The following is a 16,094-nucleotide window of genomic DNA, read 5'->3' as shown; positions in this document are numbered from 1 at the left end:
TGTAATCTGTTTCTGCTCTTCATAACTTTGTCAAGTTAGTATCAGCAAAGCATCACATGGAAGGTATTATGAAGGTTACCATCTTTCAGAGAATGCATATGGGTAAAAACTTGCCAGAAGCATTAACAGAATTGTTCAATCTATTGGACATATTGCCAAATCGTGAGACCAACCCAGGGTATCAAATTCACCAAAAGTAACAACTGTCCTTTCTAAAATATTTCCCATAACAGGATATTGAACCACCTAAACTATAAAACTGGATATTGAACACCCAAAATATATAAAACTATCTAAATAATGGGGAAATTGCCTATTTGACACTAGAAAAAAAAGAGGTTTACTCATTTGACACCGAAAACTCAGATGTTACCTATATGTTCACAACTTCAGTTTTGTTTGCCAAAATGACACTCCCGTCACCTTCTGTTAGCAATCTCCGTTAGATATGGTGGGGCCCACTCGTCGGCCACACCTGCTCCCGCCCGTGCTACTCGTGCTCTCTGCTCTCCCTTCCTTTGTTCCTTCCATTCTTCCAATAGCGCCAAGGGGGGTTGGTTACAGGTGGGTGGCAGCAGCGGCCTCGCCGGCGGCGATGCTTGGCGGGGCTAGCTTCGGAAAGGCCACGCGCGGCCTATGCGCACGCCGGCATGGCGAAAGCGGGTCCAGGACCGCCCGTCCCTACACACCACCGCGGCAGGGGCCGACAGCAATGGCGGTGCGGGCCACAAGCCGCCCACAAGCTTCGGGTGAGCTTCGAAGCCCCACCGCCGCCGCACATCTTGCCCTGGCCGCTCCCTCTCCCCCGTGTTGCCAGTGTGCAGGGAAGCCGCTGCGGCCGCCATTGGAGTATCACCTCCCCGCCCGAGAAATTGGTCAGCCATGAAGCCTCGAGCCGATTACTTGCACCTGGGACACTGCCGCAACCCCGCGAATCCACCCTGCCGCTCGCCCAGATTCGCCGCAGCTCGAAGCAAGCCACCACCGTCGGCCTCGAGCCATCCCGCCGCCGTCACTAGGTGAGACCCCACGGCCGGCCATCTTTTTCTCCGATTGGGTGAGTGGCTGAGCTCGCCGCGCTCTCGCGGAGCTCATATGCGCGCTACCTCTTCGCGGGCGCCACCGGCCTCGCCGGGAACGCCGCGTCGCCGCCGCCTTCTCCGGCTCGCCGCGGACCCGCTTCCGCCACGCCGGCGCACAGGCCGCGTGCGGCCTCCCCTAACCTAACCCCGTGAAGGAGCCTGCTATGGCGAAGCCGCGACTGCCGTCGGGGTTCCGGTTCCGATCGACGGACAAGGTGCTGGTGGTGCACTACCTCCGGCGGCGCGCGCTGGCGTCCCTGCTCCCAGCGGCCGTGGACATCCCTGCTCCCAGCGCATGACCCGTGGGACCTGCTGCCCCCAGGTGAGTACGCTCCGCCCCGCTAGCCGCTGCTGAGCTCGCTGGATCTCAGAGCCGGAGCTAATTTGGTTGGGTGGCAGGGTGGAGCGAGCAGGAGCGCTACTTTTTCACGTGCAATGAGGCCAAGTACGTGAAGGGGCAGCATGCGAACCGCGCCACGGGGGCCGGGTACTGGAAGGCCACGGGGCAAGGAGAAGCCTGTGGAGGTGGCGGTTCCGGCGAGGGGCGGCGGCCAGGCGCAGGCCGTGCTGGGGGCGCGCGGGCGTTCATCGACTTCGCGCTCGTGGATGCAGTCGCGGCGGGGCGGCGCGAGCAGCAGCAGGGGCAGCAGCGGCGCGCGTCATCACCGGTGATGTCGTCGAGCCGCCTGACGGACGCGTTGCACGAGCAGCACGCGCGGGAGCAGGTGTGTCCGACGAGTGGCCCCCGCCATATCTAACAGAGATTGCTAACAGAAGGTGACGTGAGTGTCATTTTAGCAAACAAAATTGAAGTTGTGAACATATAAATAACATCTGAGTTTTCGGTGTCAAATGAGCAAACATCATTTTTTTCTAGTGTCAAATAGGCAATTTTCTCCTAAATAATCCCTTGGTTGTTTTGAAGGGTAGTTTTGATGATGTGGCATATTATATGGATGCTGACGTATGGCAGTATCTTAGTGAATGATGTGGGTCATCCACGTCAGACAAGAAGAGATCAAGACTGACATCTTAGATGCGCAAAAAGAGAGCCTTCGACTTATCAGGCCATACCCAGAGTCCGGAATGCCTTGGAGGTAGCGAATTGTTTAGCCTACACAGGCATTTTGGTTATCTGTGATGAAAGAGAGAGAGGGGTGTAGGAGGTACTATTGAAAGGGCAGACACAAGTGCGTGTCCGAAGTGCTTTGTCATGCCATTTAGAACATATCATGTACACAAATTTGTGATGCCTGGAGTGTGTGCGAGGCTTTTGAGTGGCACATATGGAAACTCAACATTTTCAGTGGCGCACAAGGAAAAACTGCCAATGGCATACGGAGAATTGGCTCTTGTACTGACGAGACGAAATGGACCGTATGCTTATTGTTGTCAGTCTTGCATATTTCTTTCCAACTAAATTGCATGAAAGACCATGTGAAGCATACGGGCATGATGAAACTACAGACAAGTGCAAATCCGTGGTGAAGCGTGAAATATTTTTGGTCCTCATTCCAGCTTATTTTAAAATCGACTAATGTGCAGCGGTAAATACAATTGTTGTGCCGTGGGCACATTTTATTTTGCTGTAAATCAGCACGTTCAATTCAGAAACACGCGTGCAGTAAAGTGAACCTTGCAATATTCCGGCTCAATCTTGTATCGCAGCCTGTTTGTTCAAGTAAACTTATGCCATTATATGATTCACGCCTATTCACAGAATTGCATTTTTGGTCATCGTCCTGCATATGAGAAAAAAAATTAAACATAAACTGGATACGGAAAAGAGGAGCACACTAACGAATCATGTCTTACCATTATGTTTCCCATCGCTGAATTGAGCATTCTTGGATGATTTGAATGTTTCCAAGAACTCTCTACCCTTTTGCAGTTCAACTTTCTTCCTTGTCTTATCCCACTTATGCTCAGAAGCTAAAATCTCAACGATCCGGGGTAAAGCTCTCCCGGCAGCATCTGTGTCAAGGAAAGCTAGCCGGCATCTCCTTGCAACAAAATCCACAGCAGATTCACAGTATTCATGACGAGCACAGTATGCTACTTCAGCTTCCAAAAATGGGTATCCATGAGCAAGCCGTTTTCCCAAGCCTTCATTCTAAAAATATTAACAAAGTCAAATATGAAGAAAACAAATTAACCATGAATTCAGACATTTAATGGGACAATAGCCACATGCGAGTATTGTCACAACAGTCACACTTAACTTCAAACCATCCAACATATCATGAATGCACCACAGTTAATTCATTGTGGATAATTTACAAAAACAACAGGAATGAAAATATTCATGCTAGTTCAGAACAGCCAGGTCTAAGCAAGTCCCAAGTCACTCCAGGAACAATACAGGGGGAATCATTGGCCACTCATGTCAAAAGGAACCTAGCATTGTTGATGTTGTACATCATTGATACTAATGTGAACCAACATAACCACCGAGCTGCACCGCCGCCGGTCCTCCATCCCCCTCCAATTCCTTGCACCCATGCCACCTCCACCCCCTGACCTCCCTCCTCCATTGCACATCGTTGAGCTCTAGCCACCCCCATGCTGAGAATTTCAGATCACGAGCCGTCATTGTCTTCCCCGTCCTGAGCTCCACCAATCGTCAAATCCACCTTCTAGCCATCATTAGCTCCATCCAACCTGAAAGTCGGTCGCTGGTGAGCCCTTCATGCTCTCGCTATCTGCTCGTGTTCATCGGCATAGCGGCTAGAACGCCTACTAAACTAGCCCTTGAGCCTAGCTGCCGGACGTGCCTAGGCCAGCACCTTAGCTGTCTGGTCGCTGGAGCCGGCTGGTCGTGGAAGCTGGTGCTTGGAAGGGGCGGCGACACACACTCGGCGCTTGTTCTCCAGGTGGTGGCGGCGGCGGTGGGAGATGAGCCGCTCGAGAAGAAGGGGGCGCCTGTCTGTCTTCTTTTCTCACGAACTGATACGTTGTCGTGTAACCAGTGGGCAGTGGTGCGGTAATTTTATTTCAACTCCATGAAAATGTCTGTAACTGTGTTTTTCGAAAAACATGGAGGTTTATTTGTTTCTAGGGGCAAAATTTTATTATAAAATCAATGCAGAATCTTAGAGCTAAATAGCGAGACGAATCTAATGAGGTATACTAATACATAATTAGCGAATGGTTATGGGTAGCATTACTGTTGCAAATTATGGATTAATTAGACTTATTAGATTCGTGTCGTGATTAGGCCCTCATATGTCAAAAAATATAATAAAATTATTTAATACTCTTAAATAGTAGATTCTATTTGATGTGACAAGAACTAAATTTAAGTAATGCGAGGAACAAAGAGGCACAAGTCGGGCCGCCAAATTCAGTTTTTTTTCTGGAGTTTCTGTATCTTGAGTTTTTTGAGCTAGGAAACGTGTTTGACAGAGAGTTTTTGTGGATGCGAGCTAAAGTTGGATGAAGCTTTTTCAAACATGTCCATGCTAGTACTTTCAATCACCAACCCCATTGCATTTGGAGCCAAAACGGAACTTTATTATCTACAATATCCTATGAAGAAAATCTCGGTCGGAAATATGAATCTTAAAGAGTCGGTTAACAACTCTGCTACGCAGATACAAAAAGTAATTAGAAATTGGTGCATTTGTAGTAACACAACCGTTAGCTGGCTTCAAATTACCAGATCTTACGGCCGCATTTACAGCATCTTCAGCCATACTGAATGAACAAGCTCATTAGCACTCAACAATGGGGCATCAATAGTGTGAATAGCATGCTCATGCACTCATACAGTCAGATCACATGTACATGAGGTGAAATGTTGACCACAAAGTGTCTGACAATATATCATAATAGCAAAAAAACAACTCAATGGTTTCCTCTCAAGTGACATTAGCAGTCAAACTAAAATAAAGTACTACCAATGAAGTACATGACAGTCCAGCTATAAAATATTATATATACTGCGCTATTTCAAAAAGTTAGTTTATGGTGGTGGCTGCAGTAGTTCACTCAATTTTATCTTTCTCTTCACTCTAAGAAACTTCTAACCCAAAACAGAAAGCAGGGAAACAAACCAATCCTTTGCAAAATTTTTGTATAGTTACTCCATGCTAGCTAGATCTTTCTTCATCTTCCCACTATTTCCACTTTTCTAGCTGCCATGAAAGTAGTTTGGTAAAGCCCTCAGTCACCCTCTTCATTTTTATTGAGGATGCATATCCTGCCTCAGCTGAGGCGGTAGAGCAGGTCAGGGCAACACATAAGGTGCAATTTATTATGTATATTCAGTTGAGCTAGCATGAGGCAACACATAAGGTGCAATTTATTATGTAGCTATATTTAGTTGAGCTAGCATGAAACGTGGGCACAATGTAGGTGAACAAAGCAGTGGAGGCACAATGCAAGCTGGGCAGAGCTTGGCTAGGCACCATGGAAGTGGCGCAGACTAAGCTAGAAACTGCTCGCAACGTATATGATGGCAAGATGGTCATTTAGTTTTGGAAAAACATGAACGGTCTCATCTCTGCTTTGCCGGTGTCATACGACCAAGCTCTAATAGTTTTCAAACATCGATACGTATATGACATTGCAGTCCATCATACTCAACAGTCAACACGTATTATTTTTTTGTATTAAAAAGCGGCACAATCAATAAATGGCAAAGCTGAAAGCCAAACAGGTCAAACCAGTTTGATCCTATCAATTCTACCAACAAACTATAGTCGCCATTAGGTAGGCCATACCTTCTATAGGTTGTCCATTTTCCACCAGTAATTGTTATTAGCCCTGGGTAGTCTTCAAATACAACATGATCACGAGAAATACTTTCAGTGTTCTTTGCAGATGGATCCATGGCCAAAGGACGTATACCACTCCAGGCAGAAAGAACGTCTGAACGCCTTACCTAATTAAGACATCAAGGTTATATTTCAACAATCAATATTTCTCCATCCCTCCTTTTTTGTGTCAGAAAATATGATTCTAATAACAGCATCACGAAATAAGGGAAATATGATTCTAATACGCAGAAGAGTGCATTCACACACTTAAAATGGAAGTCAAAAGTAGAGCATTACAATATAAAAGAAGATTGAAACCATGTATGTGATCAGGATTTCAGCCTGACCACCAAGGACGATCGAGGGACGAGGTCGTTGCCTTGCCTGCTCTCACACTTGATACAAGATAGAAAGGAGGAACTAGATTGATATATTGCTTGGTGTTCCAATTACACAGCCTTTATATTGATAGGCTGATAGCTTTTTCCCCATGATCAAGAAAGAACCAATCGGCTATCTGTCCGACTCTTGAAACAATGGAATCTTAACTAATTGCCTTCCTTTGCCAAAAGAACCTACAAGCTAATTTATCTGAACGACCTGAATTGCGCCATCAACCTGAACTGGTGCTGGACACCTTGTTCTTCTCCCTGCGACGCACATACTGCTTGCCCCACATAACAATGTAACCCATTGCGATCGTTTGGGATTCTGAAGAGAATCAAGAGATTAACGAGTAATTACAGCTTAATGTTGACATATGTCATGCGGGGACAATGGTACTCTCGCCGCAAGAAGCACGCCAACAACGATGGTGGAAGGGTCAATGGTCAGCATTATCTCAGTTTATTCCAGGTGTTGGTTAGCTAGTTAGAGCACATTTTATTAAAATTTTTAGTTTGTTAGACTTGATTTGTGAGAGATAAGTTGTGATGCTTGAGTGTGGAGCAATGCTATCAGCCTATATACATGAAGGCCATGTAATCTGGAACTTCAAGCTTAATCAATCTATTCCTTCTTGTTAGAGTATATTTGGTAGTTTAGATATTGTATCCGGACTGCCATACATATCCGGTGGGGTTGCCTTGCACCCCAAGTCTTGTACTCTTATATATACCGGCCGAGGCCTCAAGCTAATACAATCAATCCATTATACCAATTCTATTCTCCTACATGGTATCATGAGTTTAGGGTTTGAGATCCTGGGCAACCTTCTGCTGCCCTAACCCTAGCGCCGCCGGCGCCCCTCCTCTCGCGCCGCCGCCTTCCCCCTGTTTCCCACGGCGCCCCTCCAGGGCGCCCCCTCGCCGGCCTTCTAGCGCGCCCCCGGGGAGGTCGCCTATGACCTCCGCCGGGGGCAGCGCCCTCCATCACGGCGGATCGAGTTAATCCGCCGCCCTTAGAGTGTCAAGCAGTAGCAGATCGGCGTACCTCGTCACCCGCATGGAATCCGCTGACGATCCGATCCGCGCTACCGTGGTGGCAGTCGCAGTCTCCCGGCGGCGCTCGTGACCCACCTTGTGCTGCCGTGGTGGCAGCAGTGGCTCTGCGTGGCGCCTTCAACTCGTCGTCGACGAATTCCGTGCAGCACCTCCGCTCCGACCCGTCGCCTTCACGCCAGGCTTCCCGTCTGGATCCCGCGTCGGCTGTACCGTCCACCCGGCGGCCTCCTCTGCAGCGCCCGTGAGGCTCTGTCCCGCACGCCTCGCGTGGGCTCCCTCCGCCGCCGGTCGCGCCTCTACCCTGGCGGCTTCCTCCGCATCTCGGGGGGATCCGTCGTCGCCGGCCAGGACGTGCGCCACGCTCCGGATCCGTTGCCATCCCTGGCGGAGATCCTCCACCGCCTCCGGCTACCTGCCGTCGCCGGGAGGGACGCGTGCCACCCGCCCTCATCGCCGTCTCCTGGCCACCTCTTTCTCACCCTTTGTTTCTCTCTCTCGCCCCGTGGCTATGGTCCGTCGTTGACCATGATGAGCAGGGGAGAGGATAAGAGTGGGGAGGAGGCCTGTGCTATGCGCACCTAGAGGCTCTACGCGAAGATTTGCTGCTGCTGATTTATTTTTGGTTAGTTTCTCTAATTTTTACTCGATCACTGATCGAGATTGAGTCGCCCACCGCCCGTCGACCTTGCGCCTCTACTTCGACATCGGCGTCGACTTCACCGGCCTCTTCTTCGTCTTCGACATGCGACATGGTGACATGGACGGTGCCCTAGGGGACGCCCATCTGCACTGCCCTCCTCGCCGCTTCGTTCGCACGTCGACCTTCGCCGGCTCGTCGTCGCCTTCACCGATCGGGACGCCTTCACCGACTTCGCCCACCGTAGTCTCGCCTCACGCTACTCGGTCTGATCAGCCGTTGTGCGTGATCCACCCGGCTCCCGTGACGTCCGTCCTCGTAATGCGCGCCTCTTCCCTGAGTATGGAGGGCTGCCGTTGCTTCGCCTCTTCGGGTAGCCGCGGCGCCACCTGTGGTCTTCCTCGTCGTTGCATCTTCACCGCCGCCGACTACGTCCTCGACTTCGTCCACGCCGGCCACTTCGACCGCATCTTCGACATCATCTACGACTACGTCAGTGCGTGCCTTGCGCGCACATGGTCTTCACCGAGCTGTTCGAGTTCTTCGTCGCCTTCTTCGAGCTCCGCCGCCGCGTCCTCCGGATCATCAGGCCTTGCGCCAGATCGTCCGGGGCTGCATTTCTCTACTTGTCAACCAAGCATAGGGCAGTCGAGGCTTTACCTCAGCCCTCTGTTGCCCCAGCTATCAGCCAGATTCCCTGGCCATTCCAACATATATGGATAGGCATTAGCAACATTAGTTCTTGATCTGTCACTTTCTATCAATATTTTTCTCATGATAATAGATGCTTGTTCTCTCTCAAAAATCCTTCATTTATCAGAATATCAGGTTGCTGGGAAGGTTGATACAGAATGTAGGATTTCACAATATACAGATTATCAAATGAACTAGCCTTCAAGAAGCATTAGATAGAAGAGCTCTTTAGTAATCTAATATGGGAAGTCAGAGCAATGTTCAAGTACAACATACTGACATAATCATGCATCCTCATAATACTCACATTTCATGCAGTAAACTTAACATACTAAGAGAAGCGTTTGGCCTGACAGAGCGTAGAAGTGAAATGTGTGTTTAAATATAATGACAGGAATAATTGCTCTATTTTTCCAACCCTAGATGGGTGGGTATATATAGAACCTATACATGGGCCTCTAGATGGGCCTCTATACACATGGGCTCAATATACTCCAACAAAATAGCTATTAAAATGTTGTTCCACCATCTCATATTTTGCAACCAATTACAATATAAAAAAATGTGAAATAATACCTTCTGAAAGTCCCAAAAGAACTTTATATCAGTGTTTTAGTATTATGTAAAGGAATTTAAGAAAAGGTTAGCATATATGCAAGCACACCTGGACATTAAGATAGTCAGAGATTGCATCCAATATGAACTGTATTTCATCCTCATGTGGTTCAGGAAGCATTGTTATTGCTGTGCTAGAATCAGTTGTTCCCGCAACGGTCCTTCCCAACCATGGCAACATGAATACAACTCTACCATCCTTGGTTTTAGGAACAATTAGCCCCATCCTTTCAGGGGAATAGTAATCAGGAAGTACAATGTGCACACCGCTGCTTGGACAGATCATGGGCACTACATTACTGTTAGCCATCTTCCTCACAGAGTCACAGAACGGTCCTGCTGCGTTAATTACCACCTTTGCAAAGGTTTCAAACTCCTTACCTGACACATAATTGCAAGAATTAGGTGAGAACATAAGCAAAAATAACCTAGATGGTAATGTTGTATCATAAAAGCACCAAACAAAAGACAATCAATTTCACACAATATGTGCTTAACACGTGGCAACCAACAAAGAAGAATGATAGACCAAAAATATAGTATAATCAAAACACTGGTAACGGTAAATTGGCAATCCACAATTCCACATAGAAGGTGCTATTGACATATTGCTATAATAAAAATAAAAAAGTATATTTCTAGCCCTTCAACTTTTCCCTTGGTTTAATTTTCCTTTCCCATCTTCAAGACCAGATCCAACTCTCAAAACAAGTTCAAATGATGTCCTAGAATGTTACATTTTCTTTTGCCTTTTTCTTTTTGGTGGCTTTCAGTGACCTGGCAGCCACATCATCTGCAGAAGTAATATGAAATTAAGAGAGTACAACAAAACCTAAGACTTTTTAGTCCCACATAGAACTCTTTTAACATTTGTTTCACTAGTAAAGTAGTACTGCATGAGTACTATGCAAAATGCGAATAGTCAGTAGCAGATCCAAATGGCCATTGCTAGCATATTCCAGAATGATCTTCAATCTAAATGAGAATAGCGTAGTTTATAGAAATGCAATTAACTCATCCAAACATGCTTTAAGGAAAATTCATCTTTTTGAGAAAAAAATATCAGGATATTAAGTTATCAGAACATATTATATTGTTATTAGAATTAGGAACTGGCAATAACTTAAACATGCTGACTTCAGGCTCAAGACATGAACAGAATCGTAAATTAGGCTAATAGATCTTGAAACACCAGCATCTAAAAGCCTGTAACAAAGATAAGCAGAAGAATAAGATGAAAAGGCGGATCAACTTTCATCTAAAAGTTTTCACTTCCAGGAGAAAGGTTGATTATTGTCTACAGTTTCAAAATTCTATCAAAAATAATTCCTCAAGGTAGAAATTGAAAAGTGATCCTGCGTTTCAAATTTCTCTTAGAGCTTAATATTGTCGACATCAAGAAAAAATTAAGTAAAGCCACAACTCATTTCACAAGAAAAGTACAACACTTGAAAACTACTTCAAGGAACGAAGTTCATAAAACCATATTAAGACACAAGTATTTATTGAGAGATCAGAACTATATATTGTAGTAACTCAATACACAATATTCAGTAAATAATATGATCAACAAATTATCAACTAATTATTATGAAAACAATTGAAGGTAACTAGTAAGCTTGTCACTATATAACCCTCCAAGTGAAACTCTACAAGATAAAAAAAAAACACATATGTGCTATGTGAATAGAATATTCAGTAACCCATTTTTTTTCTCGAACCATGCAGGAGAATTGCATTTCATTTCAATAAGGAGAAGAAAAATAGAGTAAAAAGGTCAGGAGGAAATAGAGTACAAAGTTCAGGAGTGAAGTCCTGACTCCTGACCTAAACACACTCACACACACCCCAGAATGCTAACAAAAAAAGTTATATAACATGCCATGCACCAGTTTTAAACAACCAAACCAGCGAGAGCTAAGAATTCTGTGTCTGCGAGAGTGCCGAGGACAGCAAATTCAGTAACCACTTAAGCCAGACAATTTTTACTCTAAACTTTGTTGTTAGAAGTAAATGCATCTACCCAGAACTCAGAGCTCTAAGTGAATTAACACAAATACCTACTCCATATCACCTTCAGAATGCAAACAAAAATTGCAGGAGCATTCAAGATATATTTCATCATCTACAAACACATCAGTTGTTGTCAAACAAATGTACATCTGATCACTTCACTATCTTATATGCTTTCAAAGATTTTCTAGAAGATCACAATACAGTTCACATGATGTAGTTTCCAACGTAAGTTTATGCAAGTTATCGGTAAGTAGAACTTCAAACTGGAAACTGCTGTGATCATTTTTTAAATCACTTTATTTACATTTCTAAAGCAAACAGAAGTAATGCATAGAGTGGCATTTGAAAGTAGAAAGACTCTGTTAGCATTAATAAATGAACATATGGAGGAAAGTTACACAGAATTATCAAAGAAAAGAAGATAACTTGATCCACACTCTGAGATGGTTACTTTCCATAGCTGGGTAGAGAAAGGACATACTTTATTCTACCTGATAGTGTGTCACAAATGCGCGCACCAATGATTCTCTCTCCAGAATCATCCTTAATGAGGGAGACCACTTCAGCATAATTGAGAACAGCTGCACCAACAACTGCAGCCGTGCATGCCAACCCCACATTCAGCCGAGAATCATTCATTTGACCATCATAGTATACTACTGTTCCTCTTAGGCTACGGTCATGGCCATTTTTTGCAAGGGTTGGGAAAAGTTCAACTGATTCATCTACAGAATAATATCGTGACAAATGTAGTAGCCTTCTTCCAGCAACTAGATCATAAAACTTCAAACCAAACCAGTAGTATACTACCTCAAACCAGTTAAAGCAAGGAGTCATGCATGGCAAAGCATGGCACAAATGGGGAGCATTCTCAATAACCTGCTTGCGTTCCTTGAGTGCATGGAAAACAAGTTTGAGCTGCCCATAATCAAGATTGAACACTGCTTTCTCCAAATAGCGCACACCTGTACAAATGAAGTTAATATAGTGAAGGACAATGAAAATTTAAATTGTGAAAAAAGTTCTGCAGGTATTTCTTGTTTAGTACTTAAGTCTTTCTTTTGCACAAAGAAAGTATTTTTTTCAAATCACAAAATAGTCACCCAGTCTTTATAATATGTATGTCCATAGCATTTGTTTCAAGCTTGCAGTCTTTATGCATATGATGGTACTACAGCAGAAAGGAAAATGAATTCATTGCATCAGTAAGAGAAGAAAACAAGAGCAAGACAATTTCACAATAACAGGAAGGAGAAGATACACCTTATACTTCAATTTATTTGGCCAACAGTTATCCGAAATTCAGTCATAGCTGACTCGAGATAGAGTGTTTTTCGAACCTTGGAAAAGCTTTTGGTTTGATAACAAACTCGACATGAAGGATACCCAAAAATTTATGTAATAAGAAACTTAGGGAACATTCTTATAAAATGCAGTGTCAAGATTCGATGTTAGTGCTTACAGTCAGTTTATCTTTTCTGTTCTTCTAGCCCATTTTGAATTTATATCCTTGAGCATAATTCGATACCCTAGACTACCTACTCGACCTTTTTGGGGCCTTTCGTGTTGATTTGCAACTCAAACTAAAAAATCATTTTAAAAAAATAGTGATTTTCCCCCTGAAATGTCCTCCTATGTACAAGTAAAATAAAAACAATTAGGGAATGTTAGGATGCAAGCCAAGCGTCATGTTTTAAATGTAGGTATCGAACAGAAAGTGTTTTCACATTTCACACATAAGTCAGGCTTTGTTAATGTTGCAATATAGATTATTAGATTGGCTTAATATTAGAAATAAGTTTGCATTGCTAACAGACATAGCTAAGCCAAGGCATGCAAAGGGCATGAATTCCGCTAAAAGTCAAGAAGTGTAATGCCATCCCAGAACAAATCTTTCCTCAAGTGAAAGAAAGAAAGGACAGCTTCACTCGCCAAGGTAGCCAAAGCTATGTGTTGGTATAATGATGCACAACACTCGGCCCTGACACATCAAACATCAATAGCCACAGTGGTTCACCAAAGTGCTACAAAAATTTTGATCTTTCACGCTTCGTCAGACCACTATCCCAGGAGTTATAACAAAGGATTCGATAGGAGTCCAATTTTGGGGGGAGCATTTGATAAGAAGTAAAAAATGGAAAGATTTATTAGCAAAAGAGATCTTCTCAGTGGGGATTATTAGGTTCGGAGAAGGCCACGCACCGCCGTGGATGAGTTTGGTGGATCGGGAGGAAGTCCCGGAGGAGAAGTCCTCGCGCTCCACGAGGCCAACCCGAAGCCCACGGGTGGCGGCATCGAGCGCTGCGCCGCATCCAGTGGCTCCCCCACCGACGACGAGCACGTCGAGGGGCTCCGCGGGCGTGGACCCGGCCAGTGCCGCGAGCTGCGCGTCGCGAGGGGGCGGCGCGGCCCCCTGCTGCGCCACGCGCTGCCGCGCGGCGTCGAGGGCCGCGGCGGAGGGGTCGGAGGCGGAAGCGGAGGATGCGGCGAGGGCCACGGCGACGGCTGAGGATGCGGCGAGGGCGGCGCCCGCACGGCGGAGGCGCCACGCGGCCATGGTGGCGCCCGGACGGCCGGACGCGTGGGTCTGCTTTGTTTGCGGGCGGAGGTGGGGAGGAAAGGAAGTCGCGCTCGCGCGTTGGCTTTGTTGGCGGACCTGCCTGAGCTTGTGATTTCCTGCAAGTTGGGAGGCACGGTGCCTTTTACACATGGCACTGAACGTGAAAAAATATACTTATTTATTAGTAGATAGATCCTTGGGTTAATGGCTGATTACACATAACCTCGTTATTCTCCTGAACACGATCAAGACGACGATGTAACCACGTAGGTGTGACACCCAAAAATCAAATTTTGTTTGAATTCGTAACAATTTTATTCAGGTGATCTTTATGCTTTGTAAAGAGAAAAGAAGCTTCTCTTTCTCCTCACCTTTGCCCAGCTCTCCCTTCCTTCCTCTCTTTCTTTATCTTCCTGCGCAGCTCAAAACTCCGCCCAGCAGCCTGCATCAGCCCGCCCCTCTCTCTTGCTGACACCGGGGCCCACCCGTCAGACCCTTCCTCTACCTCCAGCCGCTCGCCTCCTCCCCCATGCAGCACGACGCCGGCTACCTGTGTGCTCGCGCCCACTCGGCTCCCTCCCCACCAGAGCCCGCTTTCAATGCCACCGTCAGTGCCGCCGCCACCCTCTCACCTTCCTCTCCTCCCCTTCCCACTAATGGCCGCCACCACCATGCGCCTTAATGGCCACGAGCTCCGCCCTCTCCTCTCCCTATCGGCTTCTCCTCTCTCTCGCCCGTCTATAAATGGCGCACTTGAGCCCTTGCCTCGCTCCTTTCCCTGCTCCTGCACCTCGCGTCCCCTCTGCTCTACAGCACAGTGCCGCCGTTGTTTCGAGCTCGATGCCGCCACCATCGATCTCCCTCTCCGCCACCTCTCCTCGACAACAAGACATCACTAGAGCTTTGCGGCGTGGTAGTGAAAGTGCATCTAGACCCCTAAATTGATTTTGGTGATTCTTGACAATCACAATTTGGAATATGATGCTTTCAATAAGATGTGTGCAGGAATAAACGATAATAATCAAGAAGAAGATGAATGGAAGGCCCCCAATTCAAATTCATTGTATGGTGGATTCTATTGGAGTTTTAATTCTAATTTTCGGTTTGAAATTGAGTATAGGACCATCGTACTATCAAGGGGGATGCGTTTGATTGATCTAGGTCGTTAAAGTGTTTTATTGAGATGACTTATACACTTGAGAGACACATTTTTCACTCATAAATCACTTGTGCATAGAAGTTTTTGCACAGGGTCGGATGATCCGGCCCTATCTGCCTGTTCGGCTCTGGACACAGCCGGATGATCTGGCCCTAGGCCGGATGATCCAGCCCCTATAGTTTGTGAGAGCCCGAACCTTTCTGTCCAAGTCCGGATGATCCAGCACTACTCCGGATGATTTGGACCTGAAACTTTCTGTACATTTCTTCTATCTAAAATAAAAGAATTTTGAGTGAAACCGGATGATTCGGACCTATGCCGGATGATCCGAACCTGGGAGTTTTTGAGTGTATTTTAGCCTATTCTGTTACCCATCCGGATGATTCGAGGATACCTCGAATGATCTGGAACCCACAAAAAATACACATAACAGTCACTTGCGGGGGTGGGGCTATAAATACCCTCTCACCCCCCTCATTTACTCCTCTCTTCTCTCACGACCAACCCAGCTCCAAAAGCATTCATTCCTCCACTTCTCTCCCTTCAAAAGCTTGATTCTTGCAAGGATTGACCTAGGAATTGAGAGGAAGTGAGATTTGGGAGTTGGTGTGTGAGCACTTTGCGAGCTAGCACTTGTTCATCTCAAGAAGTACTTGAAGCAACCTTTGATTCGTCGATTCGCGTCTGTTACTCTTGGAGCTTTGCTCCTAGATGGTTAGAGGTGCCGGTGAGCTCCCATTCCTTTGTGGTTGAGCCTCCGAAAGTTTGTATTACCCCTTCTCTTTGTGAGAACAATAGTAAGTGACTCAATCCTCCTACGTGGTTGATTGGGCGAGGAAAAAGGGTTATAGGACAACCCTGCTCTTTGGGAGCAGCTCAACGGAGATGTAGCTCCTTCGTGGAGTGAACTTCGAGATAAGTCTTATGTCTCCTTTACTTTTGTTTTTCATATTGTTCTTGAGTTCGTTTTGACCCGATCTACTTTTTAGTAGCATATCTCTTGTGTAGAACTTGTTGCTAGGCTTGTTTACTTCATTTGTCAACATTGTATTCAAAGGGAATAATCAAAAGCTAAGTAGATTTCAAATCTTGTTCAAGATTCTTTCTTACTGTCGGATCATCTGACCCTA

General features: G+C 46.0%; 2 protein-coding genes across 2 annotated transcripts; one reads left to right on the top strand and one right to left on the bottom strand.

Moving 5' to 3' along the window:
* Positions 1 to 1,246: 1,246 nt before the first annotated feature.
* LOC120639881 (NAC domain-containing protein 18-like) lies at positions 1,247 to 2,070 on the top strand. The gene is made up of 3 exons (XM_039915805.1): positions 1,247 to 1,373; positions 1,482 to 1,807; positions 2,008 to 2,070. The coding sequence occupies exons 1-3, from the start codon at positions 1,247 to 1,249 to the stop codon at positions 2,068 to 2,070; spliced, it is 516 nt and encodes a 171-aa protein (XP_039771739.1).
* A 474-nt stretch (positions 2,071 to 2,544) lies between these two features.
* Positions 2,545 to 13,866, bottom strand: LOC120639879 (glycerol-3-phosphate dehydrogenase SDP6, mitochondrial-like). Its single transcript, XM_039915804.1, has 7 exons — positions 13,448 to 13,866; positions 11,737 to 12,210; positions 9,279 to 9,610; positions 5,807 to 5,967; positions 4,664 to 4,778; positions 2,898 to 3,195; positions 2,545 to 2,824 (listed from the first exon to the last, which is right to left on the bottom strand). The coding sequence occupies exons 1-7, from the start codon at positions 13,800 to 13,802 to the stop codon at positions 2,817 to 2,819; spliced, it is 1,743 nt and encodes a 580-aa protein (XP_039771738.1). The 5' UTR covers positions 13,803 to 13,866; the 3' UTR covers positions 2,545 to 2,816.
* Between the last annotated feature and the right edge of the window lie 2,228 nt (positions 13,867 to 16,094).

The sequence above is a fragment of the Panicum virgatum genome, chromosome 7K, assembly GCF_016808335.1.
Source record: "Panicum virgatum strain AP13 chromosome 7K, P.virgatum_v5, whole genome shotgun sequence".
Lineage (NCBI taxonomy): Eukaryota > Viridiplantae > Streptophyta > Magnoliopsida > Poales > Poaceae > Panicum > Panicum virgatum.
This window is presented reverse-complemented; position numbering and strand designations above follow the sequence as displayed.